This window comes from Mustelus asterias, chromosome 11 (assembly GCF_964213995.1).
Source record: "Mustelus asterias chromosome 11, sMusAst1.hap1.1, whole genome shotgun sequence".
NCBI lineage: Eukaryota > Metazoa > Chordata > Chondrichthyes > Carcharhiniformes > Triakidae > Mustelus > Mustelus asterias.
The window spans coordinates 75779316-75804243 of NC_135811.1; the positions used below are offsets into that span (position 1 = coordinate 75779316).

General features: G+C 40.5%; 1 protein-coding gene across 1 annotated transcript in view; it reads right to left on the reverse strand.

Annotated features, from left to right (window-relative positions):
* myo1d (myosin 1D) overlaps nt 1–24928 on the reverse strand; it is a 562434-nt gene that overhangs the window by 434680 nt on the left and 102826 nt on the right. The window contains exons 2-7 of the mRNA XM_078223777.1: nt 20055–20263; nt 18926–19019; nt 14675–14840; nt 14226–14279; nt 12165–12260; nt 11284–11400 (exon numbers count right to left, since the gene is read on the reverse strand). Of these exons, the coding sequence (XP_078079903.1) occupies nt 11284–11400; nt 12165–12260; nt 14226–14279; nt 14675–14840; nt 18926–19019; nt 20055–20263 (736 nt within the window). The remainder of the gene's footprint in view (nt 1–11283; nt 11401–12164; nt 12261–14225; nt 14280–14674; nt 14841–18925; nt 19020–20054; nt 20264–24928) is intronic.

Here is a 24928-nt window from a genome sequence, read left to right on the forward strand (position 1 = left end):
GTTTTCCTCCTTCAAGATACCCTTCAAAACCTACCTCTTTGACCAAGCTTTTGGTCATATGACCCACTATTTCCTTATGTGTCCAAGTGTCATGCTGCTTTTATCATGCTCCTATCTATCCTATGCTTTATATATTAAAGATATTATTTAATTCTAAGCTGTTGTTATCATCACATCACTGTTTGTAAGAGTTTGTTGTGCATTGGCTGTAGCATTTCCAACTTTGCAATAGTGACTAAACTTCAGAAGTATGTTATTGGCTGTAAACAGGTTGTGGATGCTGAAGTTGTAAATGGCACTATTGTATATAAATGTGAGCCATTCTTCTGAGATAGGCATACAATGCTATAACTACTTTTGATGTTTGGACATGCATTTTAGAGTCACGCGTGCTTCAACAGCGAAGAGTTCAGGTTCTTAGAGGGTGGAATTTGGAATCGCATCAAGCGAGCTTAGGGGGAAAAAGAAGAGCCCCCATAGTGCTGATGCAACTTCCATACAATAGTTGCCGATGAGTTCTACATTTAGAACTTTCAGATGAAATGTAAACTAAATCATGGGGACATTAAAAATCCTCTAGAATTATGCAAAGAAAATTTGGGAGTTATTCCTGTGTCTGGCCAATATTCCTCATTCAAAAGACAGAATTAAACCAGATTTAACACATCAGCCAGCTCAACGCTGTTTTTCGGAGACTTATTATACAAAATCTAGCTGCCAAATTTGCTTACATAACAATAGACAAAACATTTAATTTTGTCTTTCATTTCAGGGTGTTTTTGTTAAGGTATTAAATAAATGCAAATCTTTTGTCATTGGTTAAATGATAGCAATTCCATACTGGCGTTACATCTGTAGTAACCTTTAAATCCACATACATCTTTGACAATGTTTTCCTATTCATCTATCTTTTTAGATCCTATGTGACTTGGCATCAAATTTTGTTTGGTAACACCTTGGAACATTTTACTGCATTGAAAGCCAGCCATAAATGCAGGTTGATGTAGCGGATTGTTAAATTCACAGCACACATTGTCAGTTTATGGAAAGGGAAAACCCCTTTTTGTCTCAAACTATATCAACAACATGGCTTGTCAAGGATCATATAAGTTGCTATTAAGCAATAGAAAACAAACCCTTCCAAATGCACCAATGAAGACAGATAGCCCTAAAGGCACCTGTTTTCTCTCAATATAGCTGTATAAACAGTACTTCTATGGGACTGTGAAGCACAAGGGAGTTTTCTAGTGACCTAGCCAATACTTACCCCTGAACCAACATCACTAAAACAGATCAGAATGTTATGTTTCAGAACCTTGTTTGGTATCAATTGATTGCATTGCTTCCTATGTCACAAACAGTGAAGGCATTTCATTGGCTGCATAGCACTTAAGAACAACCAAGATTGTGAAAGATGTTATATAAATGGAAATTCATTCTTTATTTTTTTCTTTACCATTAGGGCTGCCTGTTCAGTCTCTCTCAGCCAGCAGCAACCACACAGGAAACCTTCAGATTCACTAAATTCAGCATTCCGGGAGTGGGGAAGGGTGGCACTTGGACACCTCTGCATGCCTATAGGTATCAGCAATATAAAACCAAGTTGTCTCAAAAATGGACATTGGAACAAGGCTAAATAACATGAGCCTCGTGATCCCTTGTAACACTAAATACGACAATAACACAAAAAGGGAACCTATCAGCAATCTGCATGAGCAGACAGAAACAACAGAGACATGTACAATATCAGCATCAGGCCATCGTATAAATCATCATCAAAATAACATCTCTGCAAACACTGGTTCACTCCCATACTGCATATTTAACTAGCCCAAGGAAATACAAACAATTTTTCATCCCAGGACTCTGTAGCAGAACCCTCTTTTCTGCAGGACAATTCACTGCAAACGAAAATCAACTCTATATAAATATCACTTTCATCTCACAATTCAAGCAAGCAGACATCAAGCAAATTATCTTTGTTACTCTGTGCCTTATGCCTGCTTCATCTTGTATTAGGGGGTCTGGGTGGGGGTTCTGTAGGGGTTGACTGTTTCCCAAGGAAAGCTGCTTAAGTCTGTCGTTCTTAGATTTTATATTTATATACAACTTGATGTACATCTCAGTAACTCTAAATGAGGTTGGACTTCTTCTCCCTCCAGACATCCTGTTACTTAGCCATGTGATATGCATCACAGTCACAACATTAGGTGCTTCTGACAGTAACCCTTTACTCAACGCCCAAACACATCAACAAGTGAATTTTGCATTGATTGCTGTTTGTTCCATTTCCTCTCCTCCTATCAAACAGTGGAAATATTTATGCAAACACGCATGGCTTTCCACGGGTGTACAAATTTTCCACCAGGGTAACAAAGATTTAGCTGCATAAACGCAGAGAACCAGGTCTCCCAGAATCCAAACTTAACCAGCCCGTGTAAAATGTTCAAAAATGGTGTTGAGCTGACCCTTCCACAATATTAGCAATTTAGCCACTTCAAAATTCAAATTTTCAAGCCTGGGTTATTTGTCGGATTTTCAATCCATTTCAAGTTGTTTTTACTCTTTTCCCTCCCCTCCTGAAAGCTGACAAAATATTTGTACTCAAACTCTGGTGTCTTATCAAAGTGGACTTCATACAGAATTACAGAATAGGCCTAACCTAACAAACCAGAAACAGGACTTTGGTTCAATAGGTTTATGATCCACACCAGCTTCCTCCCTCCTTATCTAACCCGATTAGCCTCTACCGATCATGAGGCCCTAACTAAACTAAAAATAAACCTTCTGCCCTTACTCAGTCTGTATCCCTCTATTCCCTCCTTATTCATGTACCCATCCAGATGCCTGTTTGTTAATGTGCTTGCTTCCACCACCTTTGGCAGCGCATTCCAGGCACCCACCACTCTGAAAAACTTCCCCCACACATCTCCCTTAAACTTTCCCCCTCTCTCTCATCTTGAACCTGTGTCCCTTTGTAATTGACACTTCACCCTGGGAAAAAGCCTCTGACAATCCATCCTGTCTATGCCTCTCATAATTGTGTAGAGTGTAAATATTCAGCTGTTTCAGTAATACATACATCAGTAATAAAACATTGTTTTTAATAGTTCATGATGGACATTAATTGTTTGAATAAGGAAACATATGGTACAAAGCTTATTTTAATTATGGAATCAGAATAATTGTGCATAGATGTGACCACTAGATGGTGCTGCACGACAACTTTTTAAAAAGACATTTTTTACTCTATTTTTAAAGTGACAAAGCCAATGCTCAGAGTGGACGAGGACAATCCATTCCTTGCTTCTCCAAAAATCAAATTCAAATTGCAATTGAATCCAATTCATAACCCCTACGAGAGAGACAAACGAGATCCAAGCTGACATGAGAAGGCATTGCACTCCATCTGGGGATTGATCTGATGCTTGATCTTAGTCAAAAGGCCGAGAAGCGATGCTGCTCTATGACAATCTGGCAACTGCACAGACAAGAGACTGTCAACTCTCCATGTTCAGGAGTGACAGTCACAAGATAGATAGGGATTTGATACCCATTCAGATTCAGCTTACCTAAACATTCACTTTATCACATTATCCTCTGAAATGATTTTTGTGTTTTTTCTTTCATTCTATGCACTGACCTGATTAAGAAATTTACACAATATAGGAGATATAAAGTCCAACCCAACCAGTCCATGTTTATGCTCCATTTCGAGCCTCCTTCCATACTTACTACATCAACATAAACCTTTTATTCTTTTCTCTCTTATATTCTTACTTAGCCTCCCCTTTGCTTTAACTATCCCCACATGGTAGCAAGTTGCACAATCTCTCCACTCTCTGGGTAAACAAATTGCTTCACAATTTTCGGTTTGATTTATTGCTAACTATTGATATCCCCGAGTTTCCTCTTCCCCACAATGGAAACGCCATTGTTTGCTCTTATCGAAACCTTTCATAATTTTAAAGACCTCTAGTTGATCATGCACCAGTCTTCTCTTTTCAAGAGTAAATAGACCAGTATGTTCATCCCTTCCTTGTTAACCCTTATTGCACTCTCCAGTGCCTCTATATTCTTTTTATAATATGGTACTGAGAACAATTCATTCCTCTCCAAGTGGGGTTTAACAAAGATTTGATGCAGGTAACATAGAAATTAAAGCAGGAGTAGGCCATTCGAGCCTGCTGCATCATTCAATCTGATCATGGCTGATCCTCTACCTCAACACCATACTCCCACGCTCTCCCATACCCCTTGATGCCTTTAGAGTCTAGAAATCTATCTACGACCTTCTTAGATATGTTAACTACTCCATGTTTAAATTCTATCCCTCTATAAATAAACCCAAGGGCTTGCCTTGTTTTATAACCTTATTAATCTGTGTTGCCACTTGTAGTGATTCTGTATTCTCCCCGTCCCTGTTGTATTCAATTGGTCAGCGTTAGATCATATAATGTCTGTTGACTGTTTACTGAACTGTACGTTGCGAGTCAAACCTGTGGGTGTGGTTACAGAGAAATGAAACTAAGCTGTGTATGAAAAAGCAACTTTTTTAAAGCATTTGCAATAAAGTTCCTGTTCACACAAGAAAAACTGGTGAGATCACCTCTGCATATCTGAGGTACAAAATACCATTGTCCCCTCCACCCTCACCTCCAACAAGTGCAAGGTGCTCATAACTTATTTCAAAACCAGCCAATCAGCTGCCGCTGCCACTTCCCTCCCTTCTTCTAACCCACGAGGCAAAATATCCTTTCATCATCTTCCTTGTCCTAGCCCTGAACTCACATCTTTCTCTAGCTTCTCTCTTAGGGCAACACGATGGCACAGTGGTTAGCACTACTGCCTCAGTGCCAGGGATCTGGGCTCAATTCGGTCTTGGGTGACTGGGTGAAGTGTCTGTGTGGATTTCATCTGCGTGCTCCGGTTTATCCCCAGATCCAAAGATCTGTAAGTTAGGTGGACTGACCATGCTAAATTGCCCCTTAGTGTCCCAAGATGTGTAGGTTAAGGGAATTAGCTATGGTAAACATGTGTGGTTACTTGGATAGGGCGGAGGAGGGGGCCTGGGTAAGATATTCTGTCAGAGATTCGGGGCAGACTCCATGAGCTGAATGGCCTCCTTATGCACTGTTGGGATTCTATGATTCTACCTTCTCTCTGAGGTCATGTTGTCCATGAGATCCACTTCCTATTCCCACTAAACTGATGATCACCCAGCTTCCCCTCCTAACTGCATCTCTTTCAAACAAATGAAACAGTGTAATAATGCCTTTGCTATTTCTTGTTCTAAAATGTCTGGATCAGGGTTTTTAAATCACAGAATTGGTACAGCACAGTACGAGCCTATTCACCCCATCACTTCTGCACTGGCTCTCCGAAGGAGCAATTTACGTAATGCCCCTCCCTGGTCTTGTTGTCGTTGCCCCGCATATTCTTCCTTTTAAGACAACAATCCGATTCCTTCTTAAATGACTTGACTGAACCTGCCTCCACCACACTCGGGGATAGTGCAGCGCAGATCCCAATCACCAGCTATCTGAAAAAGTTTTACCACATGTCGCCATTGCCTCTTTTAACAATTACCTTAAATTTGTCCGCTCTGGTTTTCAAAGCTTTCACAGTTACTCCTATTTACTCTATCCAGACCGTTCATGATTTCAAATCCCTCTATCAATTCTCCTCTCAACCATCTTTTCTGCAAGGAAAACCATCCTAGATTCTCCAATCTGTCTACCTACCTGAAGTTTCTGATCTTTGGAAACATTCTTGTGTATCCTTTCTCTGGCCTTTCTAATACATTCATATCTTTCCTAAAGTGTGGTGGCCAAAACTGGACACAATACTTCTGTTGAAACCAAATCAATGTCCTGTACAAGTTTGGCATAATCTCCTTGCTTTTGTAGTTAAGGCCCTATTAATAAAGACTAGGATGCTGCACGCCTTTATTGACATCCTTGTCAACCTTCCTGCCATGTTCAATGACTTGTGCACATATACACCTTGGCTCCTCTGCTGCTGTACCTCTAAGAATTGTATGCTTTATTTTATTGGGTCTCACTGCATTCTCACTACCAAAATAACTGCATTAAATTTTATCTGCTACTTCTCTTCCACTAACCTATGCTCACCTGGCACGGTGACACAGTGGTTAGCACTGCTGCCTCACAGCAGCAGGGATCCAGGTTTGATTCCTGCCTTGGGTCACTGTCTGTGTGGAGTTTGCACGTTCTCTTCCGGGTGCTCCGGTTTCCTCCCACAGTTTGAAACACATGCTGGTTAGGTGCATTGACCGGACAGGCGCCGGAGTGTGGAGACCAGGAGAATTTCACTGTAACTTCATTGCAGTGTTAATGTAAGCCTTACTTGTGACTAATAAATAAACTTTACTTTTTTTGAAGTTTTGCACTAGCTCCCTCACTATTCACATGCTTCCAAGTTTTGTCTCAACCGTAAATTTTGTGAGTCCTGTACACCAACATCTAGGTGATTATTATACAACAGGTGCGAGGGTCCTAACACTAACCGCTGGATAACTCCTTTACAAACCTTCCAGCAGTCTGAAAAACAGCCATTATCCATTACCCTCTGTTCCTGTCACTCAGCCAATTTCGAGTCCACGTTGTTACTGTCCCTTTTATTCTATGAGGTTTGATTGTGCTCTGCGGTGTAGCATTTTATTCAATGTTTTTTCAAAATCAATGTGTTCTTTGAGTTAGATTAATTTACTAAATACACCTCTTTTTATTTTAAATGTGGTTATATAATGCCTGATCTCATTTTTTAATCACCTCCTCCAGATCTCTCTCTCTGGTAAAGACTGAAGCAAAATAATTATTTAATATTTCTGTCCTTTCACAGTTGCTCCCTGTGGCTTTATCACTGTCCATCCCTAAGTGACTTTCCTTTTCTAATTTATGTGTTCTTATTTTTTTCTTTGATAATTTAATTTCATACATCCTCTTTCCTTCCTAACTGTGTTAACTAATGTCTTAATCTCTTCATATTTCTCCTGCTATCCTTGCACTGAATGTCTGGCTCTTTGTCTCCTATTTTGTCTTATGCCTTTATTCATCTATGAAGTCTCATTAATGTTACGCTTTTTTAGGAGAATTTTTTTTCCCCTGAACATTGCTGAAAACTGCTCTAAATTTTTCCCATTGCTGTTACACATCACTGCTTATCAATATTATTCTCTCAAGTTACAAAGTATTTACAGCACTGGAACAGTTATATTCTCAGTCCCTCAAAATGAACTTTCGAATGATCTACTGTATTTATCCTGGTCTTTGTCATACTCATGTCCTGTAGACTACCCCGATTAGTGTGGTGTAACCTTAATCTGTTATCTCCAACCATGTGGATTCTATTTCTGTCTTTCTGATGACTAGGTTACTTATTTTTATTAAACTGTCATTATGTTTTCTCAAATAACTACAGCTGCGTGGCTGTTAATCCAACTTCTCTTTTTCCTGCATACATTATACCCTGCGATGTCTAATTCCCAGTCTAGATTTTTCTGCAGCCATATTCTCAGTAATCCCTATCTAATCCTTGCAGTTTATTATTGCCTTCAGATCATGTTTTATTACTGACACCATGTGCAATGCTGTATAGAGAGTTTAACAAATAGCTGAAGGATGAGGGATCTGCAAGAAATGAAAAAGAAAAAGCAGTTCCTCTCACTTTATTTTTAAGCATAATTTTACACTTCTGTTTTTTAACTCTATTTGTTCTCCAACCATTTATTTGCCTCCTCCCCAAGGTAAAGTCAGCCTAGTCCCAGATGACCATAGGCTGCTCTCCCCTTTGATGGGGAAAGCTGACTGGTGGTGATTTAACCTGAGGGTCACCATATCTTGGGCAAGGTTAAGAAAGCAGGGCCTTCATGAATAATCTTAGCTGGTATGTTAATTGAATCTGTGCTGTAGGCGCCACTTTGCATTATGAACCAGCCATCCAGCCAACTGAGCTAACCAACTCGATCCATCTTAGGTCTATCTTATGCTCTCCTTTCCCATTTCAGTTACGTTCAGGCTTGTTTCATTTCTTGCAGATCCCTCATCCTTCAGCTATTTGTTTAGAAATTGGAGAACCAGGAGACCCTGGCTCCTGGAAGAGAAAATTTATATTTAACTACTCCATAGGTGGTGGGGCCTACATAAGCAATCATTGTGTAAAAGGTTAAGGTGGGAAATAGATATTTGAGGGAATAGGTGTTCGATCACCTATCAAAGCTCGAGGGGCTGAATGGCCTAGTTCTGCCCCCATTTTGCATGTTTGTATCAGTATTAACTTTTGGAGATAGCCAGATATGTTTCTACTCATGTGACAAAGTTAAAGTTTATTTATTAGTCACAAGTAGGCTTACAGTAACACTGCAATGAAGTTACTGTGAAAATCCCCTAGTCGCCACACTCCAGCACTGTTCGGGTACACTGAAGGAGAATTTAGCATGGCCAATGCACCTAACCAGAATTATAATTTGACATATGTAAATTAATTTGCAACTGTCTCACTGAAATTAGAAAGCCTTTTTTATGTTGCGAGCAATCAAATAAAGGCCTTTGTGAACCAACTGGACAGATTGACTAATCTTTCTAATTCTTTTTCCTGATATTTCATGGTGAGACAACAGCTTTTCCTATTTTAAGCTATTGTAACATGCAGTGCCACTAGCTACATCATCTACTTATCCCATTATTTATATAGTGCATGTGTATCACTTCCCTTTTTCACAACTGTTGATAGGTAAATTTCCAATTTAAATTTTGACACCATGTAAACATTCAGAATGGAAACTGAATGGCAAATGGCATAGCAAGAGGATATCGAGAAGTGATAGTATGGGAAGGGGCTTGGAAGAGGAGAAGACAGTTTAGAAGACAAAGGAGGAGGAAATAGGAAACAGATCAACAAGGGTTGAAGGACTAAAACTTGAAATAGTCAGCCTGAGAGGAGGGAGCACCATTGTGGACAAGTTGTGCAATTGAAAAAGTACTATAAAATGAACTGATGGTCTATCCTCCCCCTAAGTCTGACTGTTCCAAGGTCTCATCCTTCTGTCTTTGCTGATTTTAAGTTTTAGGAGTGCAAGGGGCAACTACAACCATTTGGATGTTGGGGGAGAGCCAGTATGGAGGAAGGACGATAACAGCTACTGGGCAGGTGGAATTGTTCAGTTTCGAGCATGGTTTTGTCACTCAAATTCAACAACATTAATCTTTGGTCCATTATTTTGCTGTTTTCCCTCTTCTGCTGCTACAACCCATTTTTTACACTGCTTTTTAAAAATTCATTCATGGGATGTGAGCACCGCTGGCAAGACTAGCATTTGTTTCCATCCCTAATTGCCTTTGAGAACAATTAAGAGCTAACCACATTGCTGTGATTCTTGAGTCACATGTAGGCCAGACAAGATAAGGTTGGCAGATGTCCTTCTCTAAAAGAACACCAGTGAGTCAGATGGGTGTGGCCAACAATCAATGATGATTTCATGGTCACCATCACTTAGACCAGCTTTCAATTCCAGATATTATTAATTGATTTCAAATTCCACCAATTCCCATGGTGGCATTATTCGAGGCCTCTAGATTACCAATCCAGTGTCTTTGCCACTGACTATGTTAAGTAAACTAAAAAAATTAAAGATAGTAAAACGTTGGTATCAAACTAAGATACCAAAAAATTGGACAGAATGTGAAAACAACACAGAATGACTAAAAGATTAATAAGGAATAAAAAATTTGAGTATGAGGGAAAGGACGTCAGAAATATAAAGACAGTAAGGGTTTCTATAGATATTTCATAAAGGAAAGAGTCAAAGTGAGAGAAGTCCTATAGAAAATGAGCCTCGGAAATTTATAAAGGTAAATAAGACAATGGCAGATGAATTGAACTGGTATTTTGCATTGGTCCTCACTATAGAGGATTGCAGTGGTTCAAGAAGGCAGCTCATCACTATCTTCTCAATGACAATTAGGGATGAGCAATAAATGGAGGCCTAGCCAGCGACGCCCACATCCCATGAATAGATTAAAAAATGGAGTAACATTGTTGCAATCTTACATCTCACCATAGGATAACTAACTAATAAAAGCAACATCCTAGAAATAGCTGTAAATCAGGAAATAGAGGGAGGAAGTCAAGAATATTATAATCACTGGTGTGGGTCCGGGCGAGGCAGCCAGAACAGCAGTGTGGGGTCCAGGTGGAGCAGCCTGAGCAGTGGAGCACACTGGCATCTGAGTGAGTGGCTGAGGACTGTGTAAGAGTGTGCAAGGGGATGGTGAACAGACAGTGTGTGTGAGGGGGTGGGGAGAGAGAGGGTGGGATTTACCGTGCAACCTGCTGTGTGTTTAGCAGTGGCGGGAGGCAGCCCGAATTGGACGGTGCCAGGATCCTCTGCTGTCCATGGGGTTTCGCATTGAATGCACCCCTCAGCACCATGAAAACTGCAGTGAGGGTGCACCATCGGCAGAACTGGGAGATCGCACATGCATGAATGGCTGGAAAATTCCAGTCTGAGAGTGGGCGATGGGGAAGAGAAAGTGGTGGAGAGAGTGCAGAAGGTGGGGGGGGAAGAGAGTGGGGGAAACAAGGCGAAGAGATCTGATGAAGGAATTTGTAAATTGTTTTCTTTTAACCTAGTTATCCATTCCTACTGAAATGAAATGGAGGAAAAATAGATTTTATTTTATTTATTGTCACATGTATTAACATAGTGAAAAGTATTGTTTCTTATGCGCTATACAGACAAAACATACTGTTCATAGAGAAGGAAACGAGAAAGTGCAGAATGTAGTGTTACAGTCATAGCTAGGGTGTAGAGAAAGATCAACTTAATGCGAGGTAAGTCCATTCAAAAGTCTGACAGCAGCAGGGAAGAAGCTGTTCTCGAGTCGGTTGGTACATAACCTCAGACTTTTGTATCTTTTTCCCGAAGGAAGAAGGTGGAAGAGAGAACGTCCGGGGTGCGTGGGGTCCTTAATTATGCTGGCTGCTTTGGCGAGGCAGCAGGAAGTGTAAACAGAGTCAATGGATAGGAGGCTGGTTTGCACAAACTCTTGTCTCCTGTACATTCACACTTTCAAACCATCTCACTCTCTTGTACAGAACACATTTTTCTTTAGTATCTCCTATGGTGCAAAGCTCCCAGCAGTTTGAACATACACAGGTATGGTTGTCAAGGTACTGAACTCAAATCGAGCTAACATGAGCTGTCACTGTTCAAAAATAAAATATTACTTCACATCCCACAGGAACAAACAAAGGACCTACCAGGTGGAGAATAGTGGCAAGAATTTTATAGACCGTCTGAATCTCTTCAGCAGTGAAACCAATCACTTTCATGGCATCTGCGACAGCTTTAAATTCAGCAGCATCGTTTATAGCAGACTGTATACAGAGACAACACAAAGTTAGAAACACATTTTAAACACAACATAAAACAAACCTTCTAGAGGTACATTGTTAAACTTATGCAAATATGTTATCCCATCCAAATCTTTCACCAGAAAATTATTCAGTATACACAATATTAACAAATCATTGGATTCTCCAAAGGAATAAATGAGATTGTTCAGTGAGTAATGTCACACAAGAAGGTCCCCCACGGTTTCTCAGATAGATCATCTCAGTCAGTTTATGGCAGAGGCTGCCAGAATAAAGAATGGTCCCTGGATTAGGGAGGACAAGGTTAGCAGCTTTTCCTGCTCCCGGTCTCGACCTACTGACTCCTGCAGGAAGTATACATACACAAGCATAGGTGCGAGACTGCGCTCAGCGGTCATAGCAACACTGCCATATGCCTCACTCCATCCACGCCACATTCCCATCCCCTAATGACTAACAAGCCAACACTTCCAGGCCTGCTCTGGCTGGCTCAGTATAGCATTGGACAAGGCACTGCCTGTTTAGCTGCAGTAGGCATTAAAACATGTGGTATTGGCTCCCCACTCCCCTCAGTTTAATTACATGTTTCAGGGAGATGGAGAGGAAGCACAAAATTAACAGCAAATTTCCAGTTATATATTTGTGAAAAATGCATTTTTTTTAAAAATCCCTCTCTGGTGTAACATTTCAGTTTTTGAGAGATAGGCAAGGGAGGAGGTGAAACAAATTGTTTAATCTCACTCTCTTTTCTTACACTGTAACCGTACCTTTACCTCCCCTCCGACTTTGATGAAGTTGTAGGCAGTTGGGTTTTTCTGAATGTGCAAAGTCCGTAGTAGTTTCTCAGGAGCACCAGAGAGTAACTAAAATACAAACAGCATTTTCAAGTCAATGTATACAAGAAGCACCTATACCACATTCATATTTTTTTCTATCCTGTGGAGGACACATCAGTGAGGACAATAACTAGCAGTGGCCATTTGCAAATAATGGTGCAAGTTAATACCTTCCTTTTGCAGGTTCCCTGTTTTGTGAGCTGTTTCCGTATTGTGTTAAGTGTCATGCCGTTGTGGGATGCTCCTGAAACACAGGCCTCACACAACTACAGGTAACACTGAAGAACACTTGCTAGTTTTATTTGGGCCAACACTCTCTCAAAACCCGGTGATACTGATGGTCAATCAGTAAGGCCACTCTGGGATTTCCAGCAGATGTGCAAGATTTCCCCTTTTTCAGGGTCTCAGCATTAGTATCGATCTCACATGATACAGAAGCAGCTTTGATCCCATTTCTAGAGGAAGCTCTGAATTGGCAGTAAGAAACACTCCAAACCGGCCGAGCAGCACCCAGCCCTTCATACCTGAAGATCTCAGGTCTCGATTCCCGGTCTATGCTGGGTTAGCGGACATCACCAGCAGCTACAACTGGAAGCCAACACTGATTTCAGCTGTCCTGGGTAGCTAATCAGTCACTGCTCCTGTTCATGGAAAGTACCGAATCCACTCTGAAAGGTGAACTGAGTGAGTGCTGCACAGTTGGGGAGTTATCCTCTGAATTACACTATAAACCCAGAGCTTGTTTGCTCTCGGTGATTTACATGAAGGATCCCATGGAATTATTTTGGAGATGAGCAGCGGAGTTCCTCCCTGGTGTCCAGTCCAATATTTCTCACACAACCATCATGAGTAATATAAATCATTTTTGCTGCATGCAAGATTAGGCTGTGAACAAACTGGTTACCACATTTTTTTATTGTAACAATACTTAATTGACTGTAAAGCACTATGGAAGGTTCTGAGTCACGAAAATTCTATATAAATGCAAGTTTTTTTTTGCCGGGCAGAAAGCGTGTATGTTTGGACTTTATGAGAGGTGAGATGCCCTTCACATGGCACAAGCCACATGGCACTCAGCATCCTAGATTAACATTAGAAGAATGGACATTTGGGCAAGGCGTTAATGAGCAACCTACATCCTGACACTGTCCCCATGTCAGAGCCAGCACCTTGAAGAGCTCCTTTCCAGCCATTCAAACCAGTAGGATGTTGCGGTCCCGCTGCAAGGGGTGCACCCCCGCTGTGGGTTTCATGGGGGCGAGGGGTGCATTCAATGGGAAACCCTGTTGACAATGGTGGCCATGATGTGGAGATGCCGGCGTTGGACTGGGGTAAACACAGTAAGAAGTTTAACAACACCAGGTTAAAGTCCAACAGGTTTATTTGGTAGCAAATGCCACTAGCTTTCGGAGCACTGCCCCTTCAGCAGCCAATAGCTGGCTGCCTTCCCCCGCCGTGAAACACGTGGTGTTTAAAATTTTTTTTATTAGTGTCACAAGTAGGCTTACATCACCATTGTAATGAAGTTACTGTGAAAATCCCCTAGTCACCACACTACGGCGCCTGTTCGGGTACACAGAGGGAAAATTCAGCACGGCCAATGCACCCTAACCAGCACATCTTTCGGACTGTGGGAGGAAACCAGAGCACCTGGAGGAAACCCACGCAGACACGGGGAGAACATGCAGACTCTGCACAGAGAGTGACCCAAGCTGGGAATCGAACCCAGATCCCTGGCACTGTGAGGGAGCAATGCTAACCACTGTGCTACCGCGTGAATAGTGGGGTGCAAAACTAAAGGATGAAAAACACTATGGGATGTGGGCAGGGTGCAGAGGTCAACAGACTTGCCATTTGGCTCTGGCTGAAAGATTTTCAGCTGCAAGCTGTAGATAAAAGTCTAAATAATAAAGTAAATTGAACCAGAATCAAACATAACATGGGACCTTGAACGGTCTGGTCAGTTTCTGAGCCTTATTTATTCACACTAACCTGATGAAAGGAGTGGAAGTTTCGTTCTCCTCGTTGTTGTACAATAACCCGAGACTGTCAAACAAGGATCAATAAAGTTTTAGGTAAAGCAACAACTGGGCAGGGTTTATTACAAGCCTGTTGATGCTACATAGGCAAATGCTTTAATCCCTCAAATGACTAATACGCAATAGAATTCTTTGCCACTACAGAAGCTGGACATTGTTAAAAGTTCTAAATACCTTTGCTGCAGGACTGTGTAAAGCACCTGATGAAATTAAAAATTCAGCACCAGAAAGATCTTTACAGCATCAATTTAAACTACCCGGCCTGAAGTATTCTCTGTTGGCACAGCACGGAAGCTGCACCGTTTTGAAAATGTCAGAGATCAGTCACTTTTCTCTTTTCCCCTTTTGCTCCAATAAACAGGCTAGTTAGAAACAAATGAATTTGGTAATATCAAAGCTTACTTTTTCCAGCAGGTAGTTACTGATGTGCCCCCCTATAGGGTCACCTTTAAAGTCAAAGTTAATATCCATATACTTTCCAAATCGACTGGAATTGTCATTACGGTTGGTTTTGGCATTTCCAAAGGCTTCCAATACACAATTAGACTTTAGCAACATGTTCTTTACCCTGCAACAGAAGAAAGAATCATTAGTGTATCACATCTTGCTAACAATACCTTCTGGACATTGACTTGTAGAAACCCATTCATATTTGCACATACCTCAGTACCCCACATATTAGTTACATAATTTAAAATATCAACTATCATTAATTGCTCATCCTGGATAACAACTCATCATTTTTGAATTTAGCTCAACTTAACAAAAATAAAATATTGTCAATGCAATGGGAGCTAAATTGTCCTTTATGGAACGCTGTGGCATTATATGATTAATTTGATCAAAATAGTCCTCTCAATGTCAGATGTAAGGTCTCCTTTTGAAGAAAACCTTTCATCTATAACTGGAGGAAGCTGCAGAGGAACCCAACTATCAATAGGTGGTCAGTTTGTAGATAACATTGAGAGCAACCATCCGTAGTTTGGCCTGAGGGACCACGACATCACACCAAAGGCCACAGTGCAACTGTCTTGGAATGCAGCAATGACATATTGTGAACATTTGTCCTCAGATTGAAAATGATCCAAATCAACCCATGGTGAAAAGCCTATTTGATGAGCGAAGTTGTTGCAGGGCTCCACCTGCACAGTGCAGTGTTAGAAAGGGAGGGCTGTGCAAATTTGGTGATAGCTGTACCATACTTGGAGCACAAAGGGAAAAGCAACAAGAAAGAACTCCTCCTGACTTGTTGACATACTACACAACAGTAGCACTGCTTCCAGGGAACTTCTCTCTTTGATGCAAGCATGTTCTTCAAAGAAAAATAGGGTTGACTAAGTTGGCTGGGGCACCCTTTTGCACCAAGCTATTTGGTTGGGTTTCTGTTGCTTTGAGATCTGTCCATCATATTATGTTGCAAATGGTCATCAAGTCAGAAGGCATCATGTATTCGGGCAATAGGTTGTGTTCTGGTTGACCTCAATACCCTCAGCTAATATTGTCAATACTCAAGGTATCTGATGCAAAAATCTCACTCGCTGAGGGACTCAGCTGAGCCAACCTCCGAGACACTGCGGTATTAGGATCATTTGCAAAAGGATGCCTGCAAATTACATGGAAAATTTACACAACTCTGCCACAATCAGCGATTTACAATCATAATCCTAGGATTTGTGCAAAGTGGGTTAGTTTCTCCTGGAGGTTGTTATAACTGTCTCTGTTGTGGATTATATGAAGGGTTAAGAATGTTAAGAGTTTTGCTTTCAGTTTAAGGTGAACGGGGTTTTTAAACTTTTGGTTTGGTTTAGTATGTTTGTGTATGTTTACAATCTTTACCTCACCTTTCTTGCTTCTAAAAGCCTGATGTTGCTATGGAGAAAATTGTTGAGGATGGAAATATGTTCTAAAAGGTAAAATGGGGGAGTTTGTTTTAAGGGAAAAGTGTAAGAGAAGCTGACCCGGAGGCTGAAGCCAACCAGTCTGTTGTGTTTAAGTAAATAACTCAGTTTTCCATGTTTATAGAGGAAAATAAGGAGTTCTAGGGAATTGGGTAGGACCAAGTAACTCAGCAGAGAAAGGAGAAGTCCAGCTATGAAATAGATGCCAAAGGAGCATCTATGTGTCTCTGGTGGGTTGTGCACGTAACCATCCGCGATGCCTATATTTGGATCAGTCCTGTGTAGCCAAATCCAGAGAAAAATGAACGACCTTCTAGAGTATATGTTTAAACATCTATCAGAGTGAAAACTACCATAAAAAGGTTAAGTTGTGCCAAGTCTGTTGGATTGAGTTCAAGGTAGAATCTCACATTGTTTAGATTCAGTTTCTTATTTGCTCAATGTAGCTATTTAGTCATTATTGCTTGTGTTTGTTCTGTTCAAGTTAGCATAAGGAAAATTTGTTTAGTGTCTCAATTTAATCTTGGAGTCCTGATGCCTATTTCTTCACCCTTGGTTCTTCCATGCAGTACATTCTTTAAGTGATTATGGTCTACCAAGCTAGATCCTAACAAGTTTGTCCAGTGTTCACATGGCTCGGAATATAACATGGTCCTTAATTCCATAAGATCTAAAATAGAATATATTAATTGGGGTCAAGGTTTTCAGGAAAAATTTTGAATTGAGAGAATTAGTACGGTACATAACCATTCTTTAAGCATTCCTCTTTGTGGCATAGCTCCTTCACACCTTCTTCATTCCATCTGTGTAAAAGATTGCTTATAAAATATTGCTAATTAACGCCTACTGATGGAGATTGTCCTATTGGGCAGACGCAACATAGGTTCATGAAAGGCAGGTCATGTTTTCTGGAATTCTTTGAGTACATTACAAGCATGGTGGACAATGGGGAACCGGTGGATGTGGTGTATCTGGATTTCCAGAAGGCATTCGACAAGGTGCCGCACAAAAGGCTGCTGCATAAGATAAAGGTGCACGGCATTATGATTAATGTATTAGCATGGATAGAGGATTGGTTAACTAACAGAAAGCAAAGAGGGGGATAAATGAGTGTTTTTCTGGTTGGTGATCAGTGACTAGTGGTGTGCATTGGGGATCAGTGTTGGGACTGCAATTGTTTACAATTTACATTGAAGATTTGGAGTTGGAGACCAAGTATAATGTGTCAAAGTTCGCAGATGACATGAAGATGAATGGTAGAGCAAAGGACATTGGAAGTTTGCAGAGGGATATAGATAGTTTAAGTGAGTGGACAAGGGTCTGGCATATGGAGTACAATGTTGGTAAATGTGAGGTCATCCATTTTGGTAAGAATAATAGCAAAATGGACTATTATTTAAATGGTAAAAAATTGCAGCATGCCGCTGTGCAGAGGGACCTGAGTGTCCTTGTGCATGAATTGCAAAAAGTTGGTTTGCAGGTGCAGCAGGTAATTAAGGCGGCAAATGGAATTTTGTCCTTCATTGCTAGAGGGATGAAGTTTAAAAACAGGGAGGTTATATTGCAGCTGTATAAGGTGCTGGTGAGACCACACCAGGAGTACTGTGTACAGTTTTGGTCTCCTTACTTGAGAAAGGATATACTGGTACTGGAGGGGGAACAGAGGAGATTCACTAGGTTGATTCTGGAGTTGAGAGTGTTGGCTTATGAGGAGAAATTGAGTAGACAGGGACTATACTCATTGGAATTTAGATGAAAATTATGAAGGGAATAGATAAGATGGAAACAGGGAGGTTGTTTCCACTGGCGGGTGAAACTAGGACTGGGGGCATGGCCTCAAAATAAGAGGGAGCAGGTTTAGGACCGAGTTAAGGAGGAGCTTCTTCACCTCAATGGTTGTGAATCTGTTGCATGCCTTGCATTAAGAGTTTTCTGAATAGGAAGGAGGCGGTTCCATCTTATGGTAATGCAAATCTGTAGCTATCTCTATTGGTGCTGGTCAAGTGTCGTGAAAAAACTATTCCCTTGCCTTTACATCAGTCAAGAATGATGCTACGGACACTGGTTTCTGAGTCACTATTTGAAGGAGGAAGAATTGTGTCCAGTGTTCCAGCCAGCATTTATCTGACAAAAAACAGATGAATTGTTTTTCCATCCACAGCTCTTTTTGGGATATTGCTGTGTATCCTGAAACTTGCCTACACACCAACAGTCACTGCATTTCAAAGTAGTTTGCTGCAAATGAAGTACTTCTTTAAAGATTACTGAGACGAGCTCAAGCACTATTAAAAATGCACACGAGTCCGGAGGTTGGTCGGGATCAGACGTGGACTGGAGAAGGTTGTATGAATGTCATAAGATTATGGAACCCTTGTCCAGCCTTGTAGGTCAATGCATCACTTTTGGATTTTTCTCCATGAGGTGGTGATTACAAGGGCCAATTTTGTTTCCTGGCCTGGAGGTGGAGTTATGTTTTCTGGTGCTCGATGTATGTTATGGTGCATGAAAGGATGAAACTTGGGCTTTCTTTCGGAGACCATTACAAAATGTGTTATGCAATTTGAATTAAATTATTTTATCATAATGAAGGCAACAAGAATCAGTCCAACATATCTTGCACTTCAGGCTGTTCAGCAGTCTCCACTCTGAGAACATTTCTCCCCTACATGCAGAGTTGAAAGAAAATATTAAAGTGCATGCTATGAAAGGAAACAATTACTCAAATTCTGCACAAGTGAAGGTCTCTATTTATTACCTTTCCACTTCCTGACGCTGGTTGGGATTTGTAATAGCGGCAATGAACTGCATGATGTATTTACTAGCTTCTGTCTTACCAGCACCACTCTCCCCTGGAATCCAGAAAGAGGAAAAATTAACAGCTATACTGACGCTGCTGCAGATTAGTAATACTGTTACAACATAAAGCCATTGCTGGGAGAGGACAACAAACCAAAGTGCAGCCAAATATAGTGGTTTATTTCAGCCATACTCTCTCAGTTCAAAACACACCTTGCTTCACAGCTGAAACCAGTCTCCTCCCATTTAAATATTCTAAAACAGTACATCAACCAAAATAAGATATTCACAGGGTGGAACTGAGTAACTTGCTTTCCTTTAACACAAGTGTCATTTCCAGTTCTTGTTAAAGCTTGTCTCCTTCTCTCATCCTTCAGACATCTTCATTTATTAGTCATTTTACACTGTACATGCTAGAGCAGCTGCGCTTCTCCGCATGGAGGATGTCTTAGTAATCAACAGGGTACTTGCTGTACTGTTCATCTTCATGTAGTATATCATGACAAAAGGTGTAATGCAATGTGATTTGTTATCTTGGTAAAGTCCAGAAGCCAATAGTTGGTGTCTTGCCCAAAAACCATCAGGAAGACTTTAATTGATAAAATACTGATCAATTCCTCATTTTCCAAATTGTACAACTCCTGTTAGTTTTCCAACATGCTGTGATGTGGAAATTGCAGTTTCTGGGACCATCCAAATGATAATTGCATTTCCTATATTACGACAGTGAATAAAACTTTAAAAGTGATTCATTGGTGGTAAAGCACTTTCCATCATCTTGAAATTGTGCAAGGCACCATCTAAATACATGCTCACATGGAACCTCTCCAGATTAACCCCATGTTACTAGATCACTGCTAAACTCAGGTGGATGCACAGAATGGCTAACAATTAAAAATCATTTGCCTGAAGTTGATCTCATATGAAGAGGGACCTTTAACTTATATTTAGAGCGTGAAGCCAAGTATAACTATGCCAGCGAATGGTGACACCCAAAAATACAATGTAGATGAAATCAATTAAATAGAAATCTATTAAAAAATTCTTCCGACTAGCCCACCATTTTCTGTTAATTAAGCGCTCCCTACCTGATATGACTATGCAGGTGTCCTTTGCCCTTCGCTTCATGGCTTTATATGTTGCATCTGCAATAGCGAATAGGTGAGGTGGTCTCTCATACAGCTCACGTCCCTTGTATTGCTCAATGGTATCCTTTCCATAGATATTCAAAGGACGGTAAGGGTTAACAGAAACCACTACTTCACCGATGTATGAATAAATTTTGCCCTTCTCAAATCTGTTGGGAAGAAAGAAAAAGCACAAGTTAAAAAAGGCAATTTTTCTAGGCAACTGCATAGAAATTGTTGTATCATACAATATAGGCCATGTTTAAAGATAACAATTCTTACAATTCCCATGGGGGATCTGTAAACCAAAATAACCAAATTTACTAAATATCCCAACCCCCCCCTCCCCCCCCCAACCCACTCCCATAAAGAAATTACCAACAGGATTTCACTTTTACTTTAATATAAATTAGGACGCTTTACAGCTGATAAAAACACTTAAAAGTCCCTTTCAAACACTGTTAAAACAATTATAGGTTCCACACACCTTTTAAATAAATTACAAAATCTTCCTTACTCTATTGGTTCTGGTTCAAAGGACGCCACACAATCACAAGAGTTTGTGCAAGAGATAGGTAATGTTTACTATCTATCTGAAAATTTGTATAAATCAAAATTTTGGTCTTATTATCCTGCAATTTACTTAAAATATATCAACTGCAAGTATACGAGTTGGCACAAGCACACTGCTCTCAAACCGTACTGTAAAGATTTGGGTTGAGGTCTCCAGACTATGACCCCACCTCACCAATCACAAAGCATGGCAATCCAGCCATAAAGCCCAGAGAACTTTTGAATTGTGCTTTTCTCAGACTTGCTGTTTCACCCAGTTGGTCTTTTTGGTCCTGAAGTCTTAGAAAGGGCTGCAATTAGCACTATTCTCTAATTGGTGGCAATATCAGAACTTCATCAGAAACTTCAAATATATGCAAATTAGTTCAAACCCAGATTTAAACTTTTGAAGAAGCTTCTGAGGTTTTCTGGTCACCTCTAAGTAATCCACAGGACAAGCTTCAACAGCCCAATTTAAATTAGTTACTCCCTATGCAATAGTTTCCCGATTTATTCACCAGAGGGCAGTAGATTGCCTTATAACTTCTGATCAAGAATATCATTTCTTTTTCAATACTGGTCAATATAATAATGTTTAAACTTAACAATGTTCACTGCAGACCTTATTAGAGTGAAGAAGTTCATCATTATGCACAGCTTTATTTTCCAAATGAATTTCAGAGAACTAAGTTTTTTAAATAAATGCATAAATTGATGTGGACTAAAATCATAGAATTGTTACAAAGCAGAAGGATGTCATTCTACATTTCAAATGCATACTAGCTCTCTCTGAGAGCAACTCCGCTAGTTCCACTGCTCTGCCTTTTCTCCTAGCCCCACAGATCTTTTCTCTTTGGATAATTACCCAATTCCTGATTGAAAGCCATGTCTGAATCTGCCTTTCTGGCACTGTATTCCAGATCCTAAACACTTGCGGTTTAGTAAGTTTTTCCCCATGTCTCCAATGCTTCTTTTGCCAATCACCTCAACATCTTCTGGTTCTCAACCCCACCACCAATGAGAACAATTTCCCACAGTCTACTCTGTCCATCCCCCTCATGATTTTTACCACCTTTATCTAACTTTTTCTGCTCTAAGAATCTCATGACTCCAAACAAAATAATAGGTTTTTTCCAGTCTGTGTACAATGATGAAAATAAACCTGTGCATAATGAAGAACTTCTTCACTCTAATAAAGTCCAAAGTGAGCACTGATTAAGTTTAAACATTGTTATATTGCCCAGCATTGAGACAGAAATGATATTCTTGACTAGAAACTATAAGGTCATATGACAATCTACTGCTCTCTGGTTTGACACAAACTGAAGTCTATCCCATGTTTAAAATCCTCTAAAACAGATTTCCTGTGAACAAAATGGAGGTGCAAGTCCTGAAATTACTTAAGAAGCAAATGTGTACAATGACGTATCTGGATCTAAAAGACTTAACAATGCATAGGTACAACCCAATGCAAAACTTCCTGCTGTTCATCTAGATAGGTTCATTACAGCTTACTATTTTAGCACTGGTTTGTGAAGTTCTCTGTTGGCATGGGGTTAGATCACCAGGCATCCCTGATAGGTCTAAAAGTTCTATTAGTGAGCCAGATTGGCTATTTTAAGGTATACAAAAACAGTACCAGAACACTTATTTCCCAGTTTATTTTTTTTTCCCTTGTGGGGGTTTTCCTGGTACACTGAGAACTTGCCTGTTCAGATGCTGGAATACTGAAACTGCCTCTGAGAATATACTTGGTTCAAAAACTCCAACAGGCAGGGTCATCACAAGCTGCCTAGAACCGAAGACGACTCTGCTTGGCTCCCCACTTCTCCGCATGAAGATAGTCATCAGATGGTTATCAGACAATGGAGAAGCAAGAGCCTGAGCCCTTGTTTTAGGTGGACAATTTCCAAGGGGCTCCTCCCTTCGCATAGTGATCATTGCACCTCACCATAAAATGAGAGCGTTGGCACCTTGCACCCGCCCAGAGACAGATACACATTGCCATTAACCAGAGATGTAGAATTTCAGCTGCTTACCTCTGCAGCCCAAACTTTACAAGTATTAAGGCTACATGTGAGTGCATATTCACACATCTGGGCTCCAAGTAATACCTTCCAGCAGTAGTCTACCAGGAGCGAGGTCGCGGACTTTCCTCCGCAACTGCATACTAGAAGGATAAAGGGCGGTTTACTTCATGTCCTACGTTCAAGTCTAGTACTGTGTGTCAATCTTACTCAGCATTAACTCCCTTCTTCACGTCCACACGAGGGTCTTTGGCAGTGACGTGACCATTTCACATGATTCAATGTACAATCTACAGGATTCGATAACTAGTCCCTCCAGGCTACAGCACTCTCTCCATGCAGTTGCTAGCTTTTTCCCCCCTTATACCCAACCCGAGAATGATGCTGCAGGCTGCACATGGTCAGGAGAAGCACAGCACTTTGAAACTATGAAAGAGGTGTGTTTTGACAAGTTCTATATGCTACAAACTTGACCCTCATTAAGAATTGGCTGTAACTGACTACAAGGACGACTGAATGCTTTTCACCCTTCCAGTGCATTATAGAACAGGTTGAAAGAAGATTGCAGTTGCTCAGCAGGCAAATAGTTTGTATGAAGTGATACTATGGTAGTCCTAAATTTGAGCTCCACTGAATGCCAGATTAGTTATAATTGCCACTAGCATCTCCAATCCTTGGTATGGAAAAAAAAAACAAGATAATAAATTTAATACAGTTGGAACTCCCATGTCCTCATTGCTGTCCAGAAACGCCTGCTGGAGGGGCACGTACAGATCCAGAGTGGTCAGGATTTTGTGTGACTCAGTAATGGAGAATGGTCCACTTCGACAAAGAATAGGCCTCCTGAGCCCCATCCCAGCATAAACCACCTTTTTCAGAAGGGGAAGATTTATGAAGAAAGGACAGGACAAAATAAATTTGGGGGGAGAATTAACTTTTATTGTTTTCAAGCATCTTGTTAGAATACTTGAGAGTCAGCTAAATGGCACACATTGGTGGGAGTTGGGAAAAAAGTGAATGGCTCAATTTCTATGCTACTGAAAATTTCTGGTTGTAAAGTACTCCATATGTGAAATTAAACTGAAAAATAAATACTTGTTTCATTATTGTGTTGTTACAGTGAAATGATTGACAGAGGGGCACTTAGTAGCTTAGTGAGTTAATCTCCCGAAATGGAGAGCTTGAACCAGGCCTCAGGGTGGCTCCTGTCTGACAGCAAGAGTTAGAATTCAGCCCCGACACCCTAGACACTTCCTTCCTTCACAGTAGACCTTGGCTTGCCAGCTGCACTGTGACTAAAACACCTCCCACATCCAGATAATGCTTCCTTTCAGCTCGCTTGACTCACACCAGATTGTACACACCATGCCAACACCACCAGGGAATTTTTTAAAATTTAAAAATGTAATTTTTTAAATAAGGAAAAAAAAACTTAGAGCAGAAGGAATGAGAAACTATACAGTTTTCACTATTTACCTTCCAATTTAATAATGACAGCTTATTTAGAACAATAAGGTACATCATTATAAACTTTAATGCACAGATAATCATGACTGATGGAAGTAAGCCAATGCCACCTTGTTGTGACTGTATAGACAAAAAGCACGAGAAAGTCACCCTACGACTTATGGTTAAGGTGAAGTCCTGGGTGAAAGGCACAATCTGTGACTGAAGGTTGTCCACAGCTTTGGTGAAGTAGTTGGCAATTCCAAATAAATTAATAAATAGTGGAAATTGTGTGTCGCTGAAGACTCTGGCCTTCCTTGACCCCAACATTTATTTGTGATGCCTTAGAATTATTATTGAAAATTGCTGTTTAACCAGCAAACCTTTGCACACAAGAGTAATCACAACACAGCCGTCTAATTATTAGTTCTCCGCAAGATGTTAGCCAGTCAGGTAAGATGTTAGCCAGTCAGGTCTTTATTAGGAGCATGACACTTCTTTAAAAAACTCCTTTTTGTATCAGTTTAGAAACATAAACAACACGATGCCTTTCAGCCCATCTTAGCTGTACTCCTCCAATTCATTTTCATGGCTCATGCAATGATGTTTCTCCAATTTACCCAACACAATTAATTATCTGTGACAGGCATGCACATAAAGAGCTCCTCAAAACTTAGCTGGCTTAGCAATGAGTATATATTTGATTTATTGTCACATATATTGGGATACAGTGAAAAGTATTCTTTCTTGCGTGCTATACAGACAAAGCATACCGTTCGTAGAGTACAAAGGGGTGAAGAGTACAGTGTT